The 16,010-nt window shown below is 41.3% G+C and overlaps 1 protein-coding gene across 2 annotated transcripts in view; it reads left to right on the forward strand.

Moving 5' to 3' along the window:
• vav3a (vav guanine nucleotide exchange factor 3a) overlaps positions 1 to 16,010 on the forward strand; it is a 95,274-nt gene that overhangs the window by 42,329 nt on the left and 36,935 nt on the right. For both annotated transcript variants that reach the window (XM_087846000.1, XM_035914588.2), the window contains exons 3-14: positions 646 to 704; positions 870 to 935; positions 3,606 to 3,714; positions 4,659 to 4,760; positions 5,915 to 5,983; positions 6,713 to 6,816; positions 7,160 to 7,259; positions 7,531 to 7,626; positions 9,858 to 9,926; positions 10,897 to 10,983; positions 11,070 to 11,155; positions 13,331 to 13,463. In XM_087846000.1, coding sequence (XP_087702126.1) covers positions 646 to 704; positions 870 to 935; positions 3,606 to 3,714; positions 4,659 to 4,760; positions 5,915 to 5,983; positions 6,713 to 6,816; positions 7,160 to 7,259; positions 7,531 to 7,626; positions 9,858 to 9,926; positions 10,897 to 10,983; positions 11,070 to 11,155; positions 13,331 to 13,463 — 1,080 coding nt within the window. The remainder of the gene's footprint in view (positions 1 to 645; positions 705 to 869; positions 936 to 3,605; positions 3,715 to 4,658; positions 4,761 to 5,914; positions 5,984 to 6,712; positions 6,817 to 7,159; positions 7,260 to 7,530; positions 7,627 to 9,857; positions 9,927 to 10,896; positions 10,984 to 11,069; positions 11,156 to 13,330; positions 13,464 to 16,010) is intronic.

Here is a 16,010-nt window from a genome sequence, read left to right on the forward strand (position 1 = left end):
GATGTGCGTGAGTGCAGGCTTGGCCTCAAAAAGGAGGTTTGTGGGCCGTTTGGCAGGTTTCAAAAACGGAGAATAAACAGAGTTCCCCTGTTGAGTTTTGACTTACATAACATATCTACATTCAGCCAGCTGAGTTCAGTGGTAATTAGTCAATCCGGTCTCACACGCACACACACACACACACACACACACACACACGCACACAGGTAGAGATGTTTAAACACACTGGAAGCAGCTTTAAATGACATATCACACTAACAGCGTCAGCTGACACAGTTAACATCACACCCACTGACAGTAGGTCATGTGACACTGCTTTGTTGTTGGTGTACTGCTGCAGCTGTTGACTGGGAGCCAAAGCAATATTTTTTTGTGTGTATTACACTTCTCTTCTCTCTTTCTGTTCCTTGTTCCTTTTCTATTTGATTTAAATATAAAGTGAGTATTTTAGGAGGCAACGCAGTACAAAAATAATTCCACACGAAGATGTAAAAACAACACAGCATATGAACACGTTCCTGTAAAATATGCCCCAGTTTGTTTGTTGAGCACAGGCAACACACAAGTGTTTGAAAATGCTGCCCTCATGTGTCTGTTATCAGAAATGCACCTTCGTGATGTCCTGAAACGTGTTTTATGTTTCAGGTTATGGACACACTTTCTAAACTCTCCCACACTGTGATTGTACAACAGACTGGAATCAGGTATGTGGAAGTGAAATGTTTTAATACAAAATAACGCATTTCTTTCATAGCATCTTGTGATCTTAGTAGTGAACAATAAAATCTAATGTAATGGATGCATTATACTGCCATTGGAAGCTTGTGAGGTGTTTTAATCCTAAAACATGGACTGCTTTCTCCTCTCAGGCCCTTTCCAACAGAGGACAGTGTTGAAGACGAGGACATCTACAACCACCTGGAGGACCTCATAGAGTATGCTCTCCACCCTTTTGTTTCCAGCCATATCCTTAAGAACATTTTAAGATGGATTTCTAATACACATGTTACATTTTAAAAAGTCAGCAACCTTGTGAGTCTTTATGTGCACGTGTGTGTGTCATTATGGCACAATGAGTAACATACTCCAACAAAAAGGGGTTTCTGAGCTTATTTGCAGATGTTTACACGTCTTTCAGGATGTGTGCAGACAGCTTTTGTCAGCATAGCTGCACAAGATGCAGTCATTAAACCTTTCACATGTGTGGCCATGGTCAAGATGCAGTCTGGGGTCTGACAGCTCACCGCTGTGATCCCATTGCACCGCAGTCTCTCTACTTTAGTGTTCGGCTTCCTCGACTCTTAAAACTCTCCACGCCTGTGAGGATAAAGCTGCCATTTGTTCCCTGGGTGTTGTCTGGAAGGCAGCCATTTTCACCATCAACTCGCCCCGCTCTTTTCCTTAGTTAGCCACAAGTGGGGTGTGTGGGACTGTGAATTAATCATTTGTTGTTCAAGCCTTGCTCTGCAGACACCTGTTAGCTTAGCAGATTTAAACGACAGATTTTTCTGTCTAAAAATAAAGTTCATAGAGAGGGTGTTAGCTACACTGCGTGCAACCAATGTAGGTCGGTCGGTGTTCGATACCAACTAAAACCAACCTTTTTTTCACCTTTGGAAATAAAGCAGGGACAAAATAATAACATGACATAATCCTCCTCCGTTGCAGACAGAATGTCTGGCACAGTCCCATTCATAGGCCTTCATCTAAATGCAGCTGTAGGATTATTGACTCTGGTCTATCTGATATGGATTTTTGAATGCATTTTTGTTTAGACTGAATGCATCAGATGCCAATTCATGGACAGATTTTTTGTCCCTTCTCTGTTTTTCCAGTTCATAGCTCATAACACTGCAGTTTCCTGTCTGTTTCTGATCATAAATACTGGCACTTGCATGGTAATTGAAGTCAGCAGAGAGACATAATCCTACAACAGAAATGCTGTTGGAAACCTTTACAGTGACACAGTAGTTTGGCTCGTGTTTAACGCCTACAGAAGGAAGCGGCACACTAAGAGTAGTGACAGCAAAACAGTGGCTTGATAGCAGCCAGCACGGGAGGTTTGATGTGTCAGCCTGGATCTCACTGAACTGAACCACATTCTCCCATCTGCTCAGTGTTTATCAGCCATATAACGGACGCAACTGAAACATGCGCACGCCGTTCCACACAACAAGAGGTTTCATTTAATTTGGGTTTTTTTTTAGCTAAGCATACAATCTTGTTGCCCATCTAGGACCAAAATAAATCTTTATATGTGCAAAGCGTTTAGGATTAAGAGCAAATTCTTCTCTCTCATCACTGGAGATTTCATCTGTTCTAATCTGTTTTAATGTGCAAGGCTAACAAAGTGTTTAAATTCACTGCACTAATTTTTGAAGAGATAGTATAAGTTAAAAGTAATAGTTAAGGGCATTATTTCTCTGTATTCTAGATATCTAGTAATGCCCACTAAAACAAGTGTAGGCAATATTATTGAAATAGACTAGCTTGGCTATTAGCTATGAAGCTTTATGCTAGGCTGTTAGCTATGAGGCTTTATGCTATGCTGTTAGCTATGAGGCTTTATGCTAGGCTGTTAGCTATGAGGCCTTGTGCTAGGCTGTTAGCTATGAGGCCTTATGCTAGGCTGTTAGCTATCAGTCTTTGTACTAGACTATTAACCAAACCTAGCATAAAAAAATTAGTTGTTTTTTTTACTACTACTTACTACTGTTTCTTAACAAAAGTAACAAAATCCCTCACACAAAAGCTGCTTATAAAACAGGAAGTGCAGCTTAGCATTTACATATTTTGTTTATGGTAAAGATGAATTAAAGTAGATTAGATTATTTCTACCTATACCTTCTTTTTACGATAACGCCAAGCTAAGCTGTCTTTCTCTATCATATTGAGACTGAGAGATAGTCTCTCACTCAGAGAACCAAGGTTACAACGTAACCTTTCGTTCTGTAGCTCCTTTGTTAGCTTACAGAGGCCCACTTTACCCTCAAGTCTTAAATGAATTTTGATACATTCTCTGTTTGAGTTATTGCCCTTTACTATAAGACATGACAATAATACATTAGTTGAAGCAGAGCAGCAAACCACAGAGAGAAATATATTTTTTTCCTTTATGGTCCACCACCTATGCTGTAGATCTCTTATCCTTGACCTTACCTCCTGCTCCTTACCCTAATAAAACATGCTAATTGTTTACGTCCAATTATCCCCTTAGGTTTCTTTGAACTTGGGAACATTTGGTTCTAAAATAAATGTATGAAAAGTAAAAGAAGGCACACACAAACACTGAGTCACATCATGTTAGCCCACCTGCTAAGGCTGCAGTAATTGGCTCCGATGTGAGCAGTCAGAAGAGGCTGGTGGCGTCACACATAAAAGTCTTTTCTTGTCTGCGTGTTCCTCAGCCACTTTCACAGCAAGGGATTAAGTTTTGTCCCCTTCTAACAAGATTTGTAGTGTGGTATTAAAATCCACATCTGTAAAACCAGAACCGTGTGTGCTTGTCAAGAGAAGTGAAAACCATTTCATCCCACTCACTCAGGATCAAACAGCAGCGTGATGTAATGCAGTGTCACTGCCATATTCTTTCATTTGTCCGGCAGTGAGAATGGAGTGGAGGATGAGGAGGACCTTTATGACTGTGTGTACGATGACGAAGAAGGCGGCGAGATCTACGAGGACCTGATGAAGACAGAAGCTGTCCCTCCTCCGGTTTGTCCACCTCTGTAACTTCACTTGAAAATGTTTTTGTTCTTGTTGTCAAAGCCTGGATGAAAGAAGTGATGCTACCATCATATCTGACGTCTTAGGCCAGGGGTGGGGAACTCCAGGGCTCAAGGGCAGGTTTTAGATATCACCCTGGGTCAACACACCCTAATCAAATGACTAGTTCATTACCAGGCCTCTGGAGAACTTCAAGACATGTTGAGGACGTAATGTAGCAATTTAAATCAGCTGTGTTGGATCAAGGACACATCTAAAACCTGCAGGAGACCAGCCCTTGAGGCCTGGAGTTCCCCCACCCCTGTCTTAGGTGATGGGATCAGACATGGATGGCACTTCCCTACTTGTGTCTCCAAGTGTTCAGCTGACCACTTGTGATCTTATTTTAAGCTCAAGGAATCTTTTATGGGCAGGCAAAATGTAATGCAATGTGTGGTTTGTAAAAGCATTGGGGACAGTATGGAAAAATAACACCACATCCTGCACCGATGGCATATTTTTTTGTAGGTTCTTGTTTGGAAACCATTTAAAACATTAGTCATTGCACTAAAAATGAAATTCTCAGAATGTGGTATCTGTTTAAGAAAATATAGTATGAGAAATTGAACTTTTTTGAATTCTGAATGGACGTTTGATTGTATGGAGCTGGTCTTCATTGCTTTGTGGTTTCCATGAAACTTGGAATAGGAAAATTTACAAAATAAAAATTGGCCTTCTTTTATCTTTCCATCTGAAATATCCTTCAAAAGAGTTCTTCTGAAACTTGGCAAACTTGAACAAAAGCACTGAAAGAAAGTCAGATGAACCTTGGTGCCAAAGCAGATTCTGAATGCCTTTAAAATGCTGTTTAAATTTCAAATATGCATTTTTAAAATTTAAGTGATTATTTATCAATGTATCTATTCAAGTGTATAATGTGTGTGTGCGCGTAGGCGTTCCAGAAGCAAGCAGAGACTGACATCAGGAGTTGCTGCTTGACAGAGATCAAGCAGACAGAGGAGAAATACACTGAGACCCTGGAGTCTATAGAGAAGGTACACACTGGCTGACTGGTGGTTGTCATTGTGCAGCCGAGGCATCCTCACATTGCTACGTGCTGACTGAAATTTTAAGCAGGTAATCTCATCTGCATCCCATGCTGAGTTTGTACGCTGGCGATACTTGGAAACACCGTCTCGTTGAAGTAATCAGAATTATAACTGCCAGTTGTTGTGATTTGGTTACATCTCAGAAGTAAAAAAGCGGCCCCCGATCACAGGTTTAATGTGACATGACTGAATTAGTTTGAAGCTGCGGGCCCTCCGGAGTTCTCTATTAAACCTGCTGAGCGAGTGTGTCTCAGTTAGCGTGAGTGACGAGTACTTACCCACAAAGCTGTTGTGAAAGAACATAGGATGAAGCGCTTTTGGACATCTTTCACTAATATCCAGGTTGCCAGCACTGTTTCATAAATTGGTGTCAGTCTAACTAACTTTATTTCATTAGGTGGAAGTATTATCGCTCTGTTTCACTTTACGAAGGATGACTGGAAATCAATTTGGCCTCTTTATCACCTTCAATATGAGAAACTGTGAAACTGTAATGACCTCTTTTCGGGTGTAATGGAAACCAAAAAAAAAGCGGTGTAACACTCCGCACACCCAGAGAAAGAAGCGAGGTGAAGGATATATTTATATTTTTGAAATTAGCCGTGAGTAAAATGTAATCCCAGCACTCCTTCCAACAAACGCCCTGACAGAGAGCTCTGAGAGCAGCCGCTCGCCTGTGGATGTGTTCCACCTTACCCCGCACTTTTTACAGGACTGTCTTGGACTACTTGTCTTCTACCTCTTGTGTACGTTCACGTCTGCTAAAAGACCTCGCCTGATTTCCCAGAGGAGCGCCTCAGTAGATGACTTTCGATATGAAGTGGATGGTGGAATTTAGTTTGTGCTCGCCCGCTCCTTTGAAATGTAGAGGTGACTACACTGTGGGAGTTTTCTGAGAGGAAATCATTAAATTGCAAACTCTGAAAATGAGATTATTGTCGTGACCCAGACGCTCCTGCTTGTTTTCGCTGACTGCAGCTCTTTGCAACTTAGCCCTATAATATAATAGCGTCTCACGCAAAATGACTTTCCCGCTCTTACTCTAGAGGAACGAGGCTCTTTCTCTCCATTCATTCCCTCTCTGTGTTTCTCTCCTGCAGCACTTTATGATTCCCCTCAACACGTTCTTGTCCCCAGCTGAGATGGAGAAGGTGTTTGTGAATATTCCGGTAAGTCAACGCCTTTGGAAGCGGTCATCGTTGAGGGGGTTGCAAAATTCTCCTTTAAATGGTCTTTTTCCCCACCGACTGTCACAATAGGAGGAATGTAGAAGTGTAAATAATGAAAGGAATGATGGCTTAGCTTCACACCTACATGGCAAAATTCAATAAAAAAAAGATTTTAAACCTTTTTTAAATGTGCATTAAATTAACATGACAAAGAGACTACTGCTACTATTTAAGAGCCTTAACTGTCCAAAAGAGGTCACTGCTTTGTGTTGCGTGCTAACATACTGACATCAAATATGCTGACTGATTGATTTACGTTCACTGTTTGACTGTGAAATGCTAACAGTGTCCAGAAAGTAGCAAGAACACCTCAAGATAATAGCAGTGTCTTTAGTTTTTAGGTAGGTTTGCAAAGGGAACATGATATCAGTTTTGCTGCAGGCCTATACAATCAAAAAAAGTTTTTTTAACCTCAGTAAACATGAAGCATGAAAATTAAATGAAATTAGTTAAAGTCAGAATTTTGGTCAAAGATTCTTATTGAGTGTGTTGACATATTTGAGGGCGGTACCTCAACATTTAGTGAGCTGTGATGAGCATTTCTAATGATTTTCTTAGTCATAGATCATTAATGGAGTTATTGGAATGATCTGTAGATTAGGGGAAAGAAATTGTTAGATGCAGGAGTTTAATGATCAGCACTGAAGATTTGCTCTTGTTGTTGTTCAGGACCTGGTTAAAGTCCACAAGTGTTTACTGCTGGAAATCCAAGATTCAGTCCACCACAGAAGTGCCCAGAACCTTTACCAGATCTTCATCACTTTCAAAGAGAGGTGCACACGGGGACCTTTATCTAAAAACATTGTAGCTTATATATTATATATTATATATATATATATTATATATTGTATTTAGTGTTTTATGTAATCCTTTAACAGTTCTGTAAAGCTCTTGTGATTCTTTCTGTACATCCAAGAAGCTGCAAACTTTTATCTATATGCTGTGTTATGACAGGTTTCTGTGTGTTGTGTGTAAACAGTGAGTAGGTGTGAACCTATGTATCGCACCTAAGATCGTCACTGTGAAGACTGAGAAAACATTTAAAGTCCTACATGTTGTGTTTGGACCTTGTGTCCACTCCTGCTGTAGTTTCTTCACTTGTCAAATCTACCCCAGGTTGTTGATCTATGGGAAATACTGCAGCCATGTGGAGACAGCCATCGCCACCCTCGATGACATCAGCAAAAACAGAGAAGACGTACGCATGAAGCTAGAGGTAAATAGTTTTGTGCTCTTCTTAAAGGATGAGTGAGTGGTTATTGTGCACTGCAGTGGAAGCTGTTTGCTTCCACAGCTTCTCAGGATGGTCAGACTACGCCCTCAAGTGTCTAACTGAGACATTGCCGGTGATGACACTGCAGCTGGAAGCAGAAATTACTCTAAAAAGCTGTGATGCTCGAGTTTGCTTGCATTTGCTTCTAGAAAGTAAAATAAAACCATTTTTTCCAAGTGAATTTAGTATTTTATTGATCCTTGTCTTTGTGCAGGAATGCTCAAAAAGAGCCAACTATGGCAAGTTCACACTGAGAGATCTGCTAGTGGTTCCTATGCAGCGAGTGTTGAAGTACCACCTCCTCCTGCAGGTACTGTACTCCGTCCTCGTGCATCCTCGCATGTAAATCTCAGCCCAAGTTTTCTTTAACAACTTTGAACCCTTTGCAGTAAACTTTTATAGTGTTTAAAATATGTTTTATTTTTGTATCACGTAGATGACATCAGACCATCACACAGCATCTTGTTGTCTGTAGACCATCAGAGTTAATGTTTTTTAAAGCCTGGACTGGCCTATAAATACATTTTAAATGTGTATCCCTGAAGATTGAGATACTTTTCTATGTCTGTGTCATCTTTGCTTTGTGTCACTCACTTTGTTAAATAGGCAGAATGATAAGGCGAGGATGCAGTTTGTGGTATAATGTATGGGATAAGAGACATGAAAAGATGCTATAACACACAAATGATTGCAGATTGTCTAATTGAGCGTCCTCTTATTTCTACCTAAGCTCCTGCTTCACAGCTGCACAGTTACTCTTCTCGTGGATGACTTTGTAAGTGACAGGGAGCTCGCGGAGTTTACAGATGCATCCCTGTGACCGAGAGAGAGAGAAGTTTGTTTCCTTCTCGATTATAAAATCAGTTTATAAGCAAGTGGACTCCCTGACACTACTCCTTGCAACCACCAGAGGCAGCGTTGACCACATTTTCTCTTTTGCTCCCCTCCTCTTTGCCTTCACTGCTCAGGCTCCGGGGCTCTTCTCTGTTCCTGTAGCTCCTTGATGACTGCGAGTCTCAAACGACCCGCACGTAATTGTCATCTGATGGAGACAATCAAGGAGGCGGTGAGAGAAAATAGATAAAGTGAAGTGGGGACTGAAAGGGAGAGCGGCAGACAGAACAAGATAAATAAGCAGCGAGACGAACAAACAGAAAGGGGAAGTATTATTTTGAACCGCTGGAAGCTCGGCCAGAGTCAGCGACAAGTTACTAATGTGTCACCGAAAAGGCAAACATTCCCCATTTAGGCCTTTTTAATCATCCAAAACCTTGCCATCCTTGTCTTTTATAATAAATTTTGAATGGATCACATATAATGGCCCGTTGAGTTTTTCCATTATTTTCATTTGGACATATTTGACACATTTTACACAATCCCAGAGACAAACTTGAGTATGCATAAATGTGTGACAGTTAACAGTGTCTCCATCATGCTTTCTCCTCTCTTCATGATAGCTGTGTGTGTGCACGTGTTGAATCTATGAGGAGGGTTTATATAGAAAAGCAATTAATAATATAGTCATCTGTGCATCTGCAGCTGGATGACAGCAAAGTCGACGCGTGCGCTGCTTCTTTCACTTCGAAGCACTCATTTACTCCTTTTCTTCAGGCAGAAATGTGCTTATTCCAACAGGGCTCCATAAAAAGCAACAAGAAAGTAGCGCCAAAAATAAAAAAAATCTATCTGTAGGAACAAAGTGATTCTGTTTGTGTCAACATGGGCTGAGATCCCCTCGGAACAGCCGGGTAATAGCTAGCTGCAGCGAATAAAGCATCCGCTGAGTTACTTTCCCACACGGTGACAGCCAGATTCTGTACAACTAATGTCTTGTCACTTCCTCTCGCTCCCCGAGTACCTCTCTTAGCCGGTTTCTTTCTCTCTTTTTTTCTCATCAATCTCTTGCTCTTTCATCTTCGCTGCCTCCGCTCATCACGGCCCCCCACCCGCTGTACCTGCAGCGACACAAATCCCTGAATGAGTTCATCGTGCACGGGCCCCCGATATCAGTGTGACCACACCCTTACTGTGTATCTCGGGGGCTGCGTGGAGGTGGGAGCAAGCCTTGATAAATAGGCCTCTGTCGTCTTGCTAGTGATAATAATGCCCAGGTCGAGCTTGACTGACACCGGGGATTTGAGCAGCGCCGAGCGGACGCATATATCTCCCTTAGCGGCTCAGTGTGTGTGGACACAGTGGGTGTGCGCCCGCGTGAAGGACATGCATGGCATCCTTCCTTATCCTCCGCCGCCGAGGTCTAGATGTCTTGTTTACGCTGCGGCGAGGCACCGCCAAGCAATTTCAGATACTTACTTGCGCACACACTCCTGCAATAGATGAGCGCACACATACGCAGTATCTGATTCACTTCCACAGCGGCCGTTTTCCTGTCGTATCTGGAAAGCTAAAGCCTCCAGTCCACGCGTGGCGTGTGGCATGTGTGTATCTCATGTAACCCTTTGTTTTATGATTCACAGCCTTTCCCTCCTTTTCACATTTTAGTTACTTTGTGTTTGTGGTTTGTTTTTTTTTGTCCAACAGGAGCTTGTGAAACACACCCACGATGGCACTGAGAAGACGAATTTACGGACCGCCTTAGATGCAATGAAGGTACGTTTTCTTTTCATATGCTCTTATCCTTGGGTGCACTGAGGGTCCAGAACAGGGCCATTCACCCAAAACGTACAAAAACTAATCCTAGAAATGAAAGAGAAATAAGAGTTTTAAAAAGGTAAGTGCAGACAAAGCTACATGGGCTCTTTTGATGAGAAATGATGAGGCTTCAGTATAAGCCTGAAGGATATCTGGTCCTTCAGTTCATCTGCTGTTTCCACTTTCAAAGTAAATGACAATCGGAAGCAGATTGGCTCAAGACTCAAGCCCAGTACTGAATGCAGATGAAGAAATACATACCCCCAACACTAATTTCACAGAACAACCCATCAAAAGCTAATAAAATGTACAAAAAAACAGCTCATGTCAGAAAAGGTTATTTTGATTTTACTTCACATTGTACTCATAATTCCTTCTGGTAAGAAACACAGTGCGTTCATGTTTGTTTAGGGTACCTGACATGATAATTGTGTTTTGAGAGCTGAAGGTGGTCGTTAGAAACACGAAGAAAAACACAAGATTTCAGAATATAATTGCCTAGTTTGTTCATGTGTTTTGGGGACTCTGGTTCCATTGTAAACAATAAACACAGCTTTGTTTTGTGTGTTTTGTACCTCAGGGGTCACCATATAGTATCTAAAAAAGTTACCATAAAAAGTTCCACTTCATTTCACTTGCTCAACTTTTTGTAACTGCAGATAAATAACGAAGCCTTCAGTGAATGCAGTGTTTAGTCCTAATTTTGTAACCCTGAAAATCTGTTCAGTAAAGCTGAACGCTCAGCTTAATTAAAGTCAAGTTTATTTCATTGCACAAGATCTTTTTGGAAGAGAGAGACATGAAACTGCACATGAAAGAAACAAACTCCTCGGCACAGCTGGATACTCTGTACCGTATGTAAGTAAGTTAAAAGATGCGTCTTTGTTTTCCTTTGTGTGTGCGTGTGTGTGTGTGTGTGTGTGTGTAGGATTTGGCGCAGTATGTTAACGAAGTCAAGAGGGACAACGAGACATTGCGAGAAATAGATCAGTACCAGAAATCCATTGAAAATCTGGTAAGGTACAGCTTTCTTTGAGATAATGACTGACAGCTTTTCAGAATGTCTTTCCTCCAGATAACTTTCATTTTTCTCGCCTGCAGAATCAGCGTCTGAGTAACTACGGGAGACCCAAAGTTGACGGGGAAGTACGGGTGGCCTCGGTGGACAAACGAGCCAAGCAGGACAGGTGAGATGCCGCGAATGGCTGGATGACTGCAGTCGAAAGGGAATCAGGTGTTACGGTTGGAAACCTGCCAAAGTGTTGTTTCAGACTAAACCCGTGAGATTTGTGCAAACTGAAGCCAGTGAAGTATTATTACTCAGTTAAAACAAAGCACATGCTATGAGCATTTAGCTTATGCTGTTGTTCTTTAGGAGCTTAACAATAACATTGAACCAGTCATATAGATGAAACTGGGCTGGGCGTCTTTTTCCATTAGAGAGATTTTGTATTGTTAGCTACGCCTTGAAACTTTAATTTGCCTGTTAAAATAACAGCCAGCCTGAGAGTCTCTGCAAAGCCATTACAGGAACTGCAGAAGCCGACTGCTTCCAAATGCACTACTTCTTAGTCTCGTGTCACCCCTCATTTCTTTATATTTTGCTTCCAAGGAGCCAGACTTTCTTTTGTCTTGAGTAATAGTTCTCCAGGGCTTGTCACTCAGTCCAGTACCTGAACATTTTTTTTGCTTTATTTGTTAAGCCACTTAACACTGACCTGCAAACAATTCAAGCATAAAAAGGGCACTTCACCCAAGAGATGAACCAGCGTTGTGTCAGCACAAAGCAGACACCCTAGCAAAGAACCAGTTTTAAAAACATGGATTTTTTTTCTGATTTCTTTAGTTGATACTATGAATCAGTTGAGTCGGTCTGACAGACATGAAATAGTATTTCAGTGGCAACAAACTGACTCCCAAAGAGTTGTTAGCTAAAAAGGTGGCATACCTCAGCATGATGTGCAGCATGTCTTTAAAAACAGAGTGGTACCTGCACAAACTACTACATACAGCACATGAATGGTATCTGAAAATCTTGCAAAAATCTAGAAAGTAAAGGCCTGATACCAGACCTGAAGGATGTATCCGGTTCTTTGTCTCATCAGAAATGGTCTCAGTGAAAGGGTGGCTGTCAAGAAGCCATTCTTAAGGAGGAGAAACAGGGAGAAGAGGCTGAGATATGCCAGAATACACATATGTCTGTGAAGGTTCTCAGTCATCCAGGTCATCGTAGTCTAAGGAGCTTGGAAAGAAAAGCATCTGGACTTCTTTAAGTTGCTTGAAGACGTTTCACCTCTCATCCAAGAAGCTTCTTCAGTTCTAATTCACCCGTTTTCACACCTTGGCTCATGTGATTAGTTAGAGCATAGGTGTCAAACTCTGGCCCGCAGCCTAATTACAATTGGCCCACAAAGCCATACCAAATTACTATTAGAGCTGGCCTACTGGTATTATACAGCTAATATATATATCGTTCAGTATTAAGCTTTGCTTGTTCCATATTCAGTTTTTCAGCAAAACTTGTTTGAATCCATAAGAAAAGATTCATTCTTATATCTGGAGGAAGATTTTTTTTTCAATAAATATTAATGTTAGCCCGCAACTTTGTTCCAGTTTTGAATTTTGGCCCACTGTGTATTTGAGTTTGACACCCCTGAGGTAGAGGATCATCAGGGGGTCCTTTTGTCCCTCTGTGGGGGGAAACTCCCACTGGGTTTAAATCTGCAACTCTCCACCATTTGACCTTAGAACTGAAGGAGCTTCTCGGATGAGAGGTGAAACGTCTTCAAGCAACTTAAAGAAGTCCAGACGCTTTTCTTTCCAAGCTCCTTAGACAGAATACACAAGAACTATACTAAAAATCAGATGCAAAAGGTCGTATAGAGTGATTAATCCAAATGTAACATTTTTGAATCGTACCATTGTCAATATGTGTGAAGAAGAATAAAACATGGTGCAATCTCTGCCATGGTTTGGGACTGCATTTCAGTCAGTTGTGTTGGGCATCCTGTCAAACAATCAATCATGGATTGGACTCCCACAAGCACAGACCTCGACGTTATTGAAACAGAGTATGATCATGTTGAGAGAGAGTAAAACAAAAGGCAGCCCGTGTCTAACGAAGAGCTGAGGATGTCCTCCAAGAAGCCTGGAGAACGATTCCTGAAGACTTTAAAAAAAGAGAGTTCAGTCTGTGTTGAAGAATAAAGGTGGTCATACCAAATATTGACCTTCAAGCTTGTTCGAATCATAAAAATCACTTTTTGCCTTAAATACTGAATTTGACACAACTCCTCGGTGTGAATAACATGAACTACTAAGTGAGATGTGCTTGAATTTACTGGAACATTTTTGGATTGCAGGCACATCTTCCTGTTTGACGCTGCGGTCATTGTTTGTAAGCGGCGAGGAGACAACTACGAGATGAAAGAAGTGATCGACTTGCACCTCTTCAAAGTCACCAACAATCCCACGTCGGACAAAGAGAACCGAAAGGTCTGCGCACACACAGACACGAACAGTCAATAAATATGTCCAAGATGCATTTACTGAATTTGTATCATTATTAAATAGTAAACAATCGTGCTTTAGCTTTAGCTTCTTACTTTAGCTTTGCTGTTGGTGTGAGTGAACCTGTTCACACACACACTGGCATGTCACGTGTAGCTGACAGCAGACAGGTGTAGTGAATCGATATTAATCGAGTTGATGACAAACGTTATGTTACTGCAGGTGTAATAAAAGCTTCCCATGTGTTACACCAAACCAAACAAGAGAGAGAGAGGCCAATAGGGAAATCATTATAGCTTTCAAGTTTTGTCGACTTGCTTGACCACAGCGTGCACTTAAATGAAAAACTACTGCAAACATATGAAGGAGAACCATTGGTATCGTAGGTGTGAAAATGCCTCCAAACCACAACCCCTTTAATGTTACCTCGCTATGTGAGCTCTCCCACTAACGAGTGGTGCATTGCTGCTTAGCAAACACAGAATACAGAACTGAAGAATAGATCGGCCCCCTCTTGTGTCAGAGACTGTATCAAGCTTTGTGAGTCTGGACTGAACCAGTATCTGATCCAAATATTGAATTGGTAAATCACTAGCAATGAGCTGAACCTGGATCTATATGGGCATCTGCTGCAGTCACAAAGTGCAGAAATTACAGCTCATAAAGCAGTGTGGCTCTAATGATTTCAAGAAATCTGAATAAGAAAAGCTTTCACGGAGTGGAAAACTGAAGGGCCCATGAAGAGCTGATGTGGGATCCTAGTCTAGCTGTCACAGGGCAAGAGGCAGGGTGCACACTGGACAGGTCACCACTCTGTCACAGGGCTAACGCAGAGAGTGAGGCAGCCGCTCACATGCACAACTTTGCACTGTTTCCTGTTAAAAGGGTGTTTTTCCTTCCCACTGTCACCAAGTACCTGCTCACAGGGGTCATCTGATTATTGTAGGTTCTTTACCTTACAAAATAAAGTGTCTTGAGGCAACTGTTGAACTAAATTGAATGAATAGTGTTGGATGAAGGCACAGAGCGAACGTGCAAACTTCACACAGAAAGGCTCCAGCCAGTGGATTCAAACCCAGGCCCTTCTTTGGCATCAGCCATACTTTTCTAAAATCTTTGAACAATAATAATAAAAGTATGTGGTTATAAATAGGGACAAGAGGTAAACGTGATTTTAAATGAGGTTTTTGCAGAGCCAAAATAACACCGGGCTGTTTTGTTGCAGACATTCGGATTTGTCATGTCTCAATAAAACACAGGTAACTGAGAATCTTTGTACGCATGACTCTATACTACATAATGTTAATTAATACTATTAGATGTAAGGTGTACTTATGTTTGACAGGCGTTCAGTGTAAGAAAGAGCTGGCTGTTGAATGACCACCAGCAGTGTTTAATGGTATTTGAGAAGCAGTTCAATATCAGGTCAGGGAACTGGGAAAGTGAACAAATACTTCATCACATCACATATACCAATCACTCAGGAGTAATACAGTAAACACAATGGTGCATCAATATTGAGAAGATGTGTTCAGATTTTATTATGTAAAGACATGAGGAAATTCTAATGTTGTAGAACATGGCCAGGCCCCCACACTGCTCATGAATAAGTCTCTCAGGTGTATTCAGCTAGCATGTACCTGCCAAGGAACATGCTTTTCTACTTTCAGGAAAGATATTGGCATTTCTCAGTCCTTTCAGACTTTTTTTTCTTTTTGTTTTATCTTTCTTTGGTTCCAAAAGAAGTAACTCTGTTCCACTTTTGGCAAAGCCACAGTGGTGATGTTGTACCACAGACACGCGGAAACATTCGCCACAATTCAATCGAGCTGTCAAAAATGAACCAATGCTGGCATTTTATGTCTCTACCAGCTGTGAGGTTTATTCCTCACAGCTGCACAAAAACAAGCGTGTTAAGCGCTTTAAAAACTGGTTGATTAGGCTGAAGACTGACTTGTGGAAGAAAATGTCAGTCAACTGACCTGACACATCACAGCTGACAGAGAAGTATGATTGTGACTAAGTCCCGTTGAAGCCGCACTGATCCGCTTCATTAACTGAATAAGAAAATATGCCCTGAACATTTAGCTTTTAATTTTATGGCGTGTTATCATCTTTCAGAAAGCAATAACCCACTTTAAGCTGTGAGTTACAGTGATTTTATAACAGCTAAAAAGAGCTTTAGATGACATTTAATTTCACCCAGGGCTCCGTGCCATCGAGTCTGTCTCAGCACGACTTCATTCTACATTGTGGCTTTTCTGCTGCTGTAATAGACGATGTGAAAAAGTAATAAAATAATAACAAAACTTGCTTATTATTATGCTGTAAAACAAAACAGAACAAAACAACAATCTGATATAACAACCAGTCAGCTATAATGGAGGCAAGTCTTGCACTGTTGAGCCCATTATCGCCTCTTTACGACTGAGTCAGCAAAGCTCCGAAACCGCGTTGGACTCCTGACAAACCAATTAACAGCGCTAGTTCTGCATAATGAAGCGCCATAACAATTTATCAGTTAAATGCGAG

Source organism: Neolamprologus brichardi, chromosome 9, assembly GCF_056152115.1.
Source record: "Neolamprologus brichardi isolate AB-2024 chromosome 9, ASM5615211v1, whole genome shotgun sequence".
NCBI lineage: Eukaryota > Metazoa > Chordata > Actinopteri > Cichliformes > Cichlidae > Neolamprologus > Neolamprologus brichardi.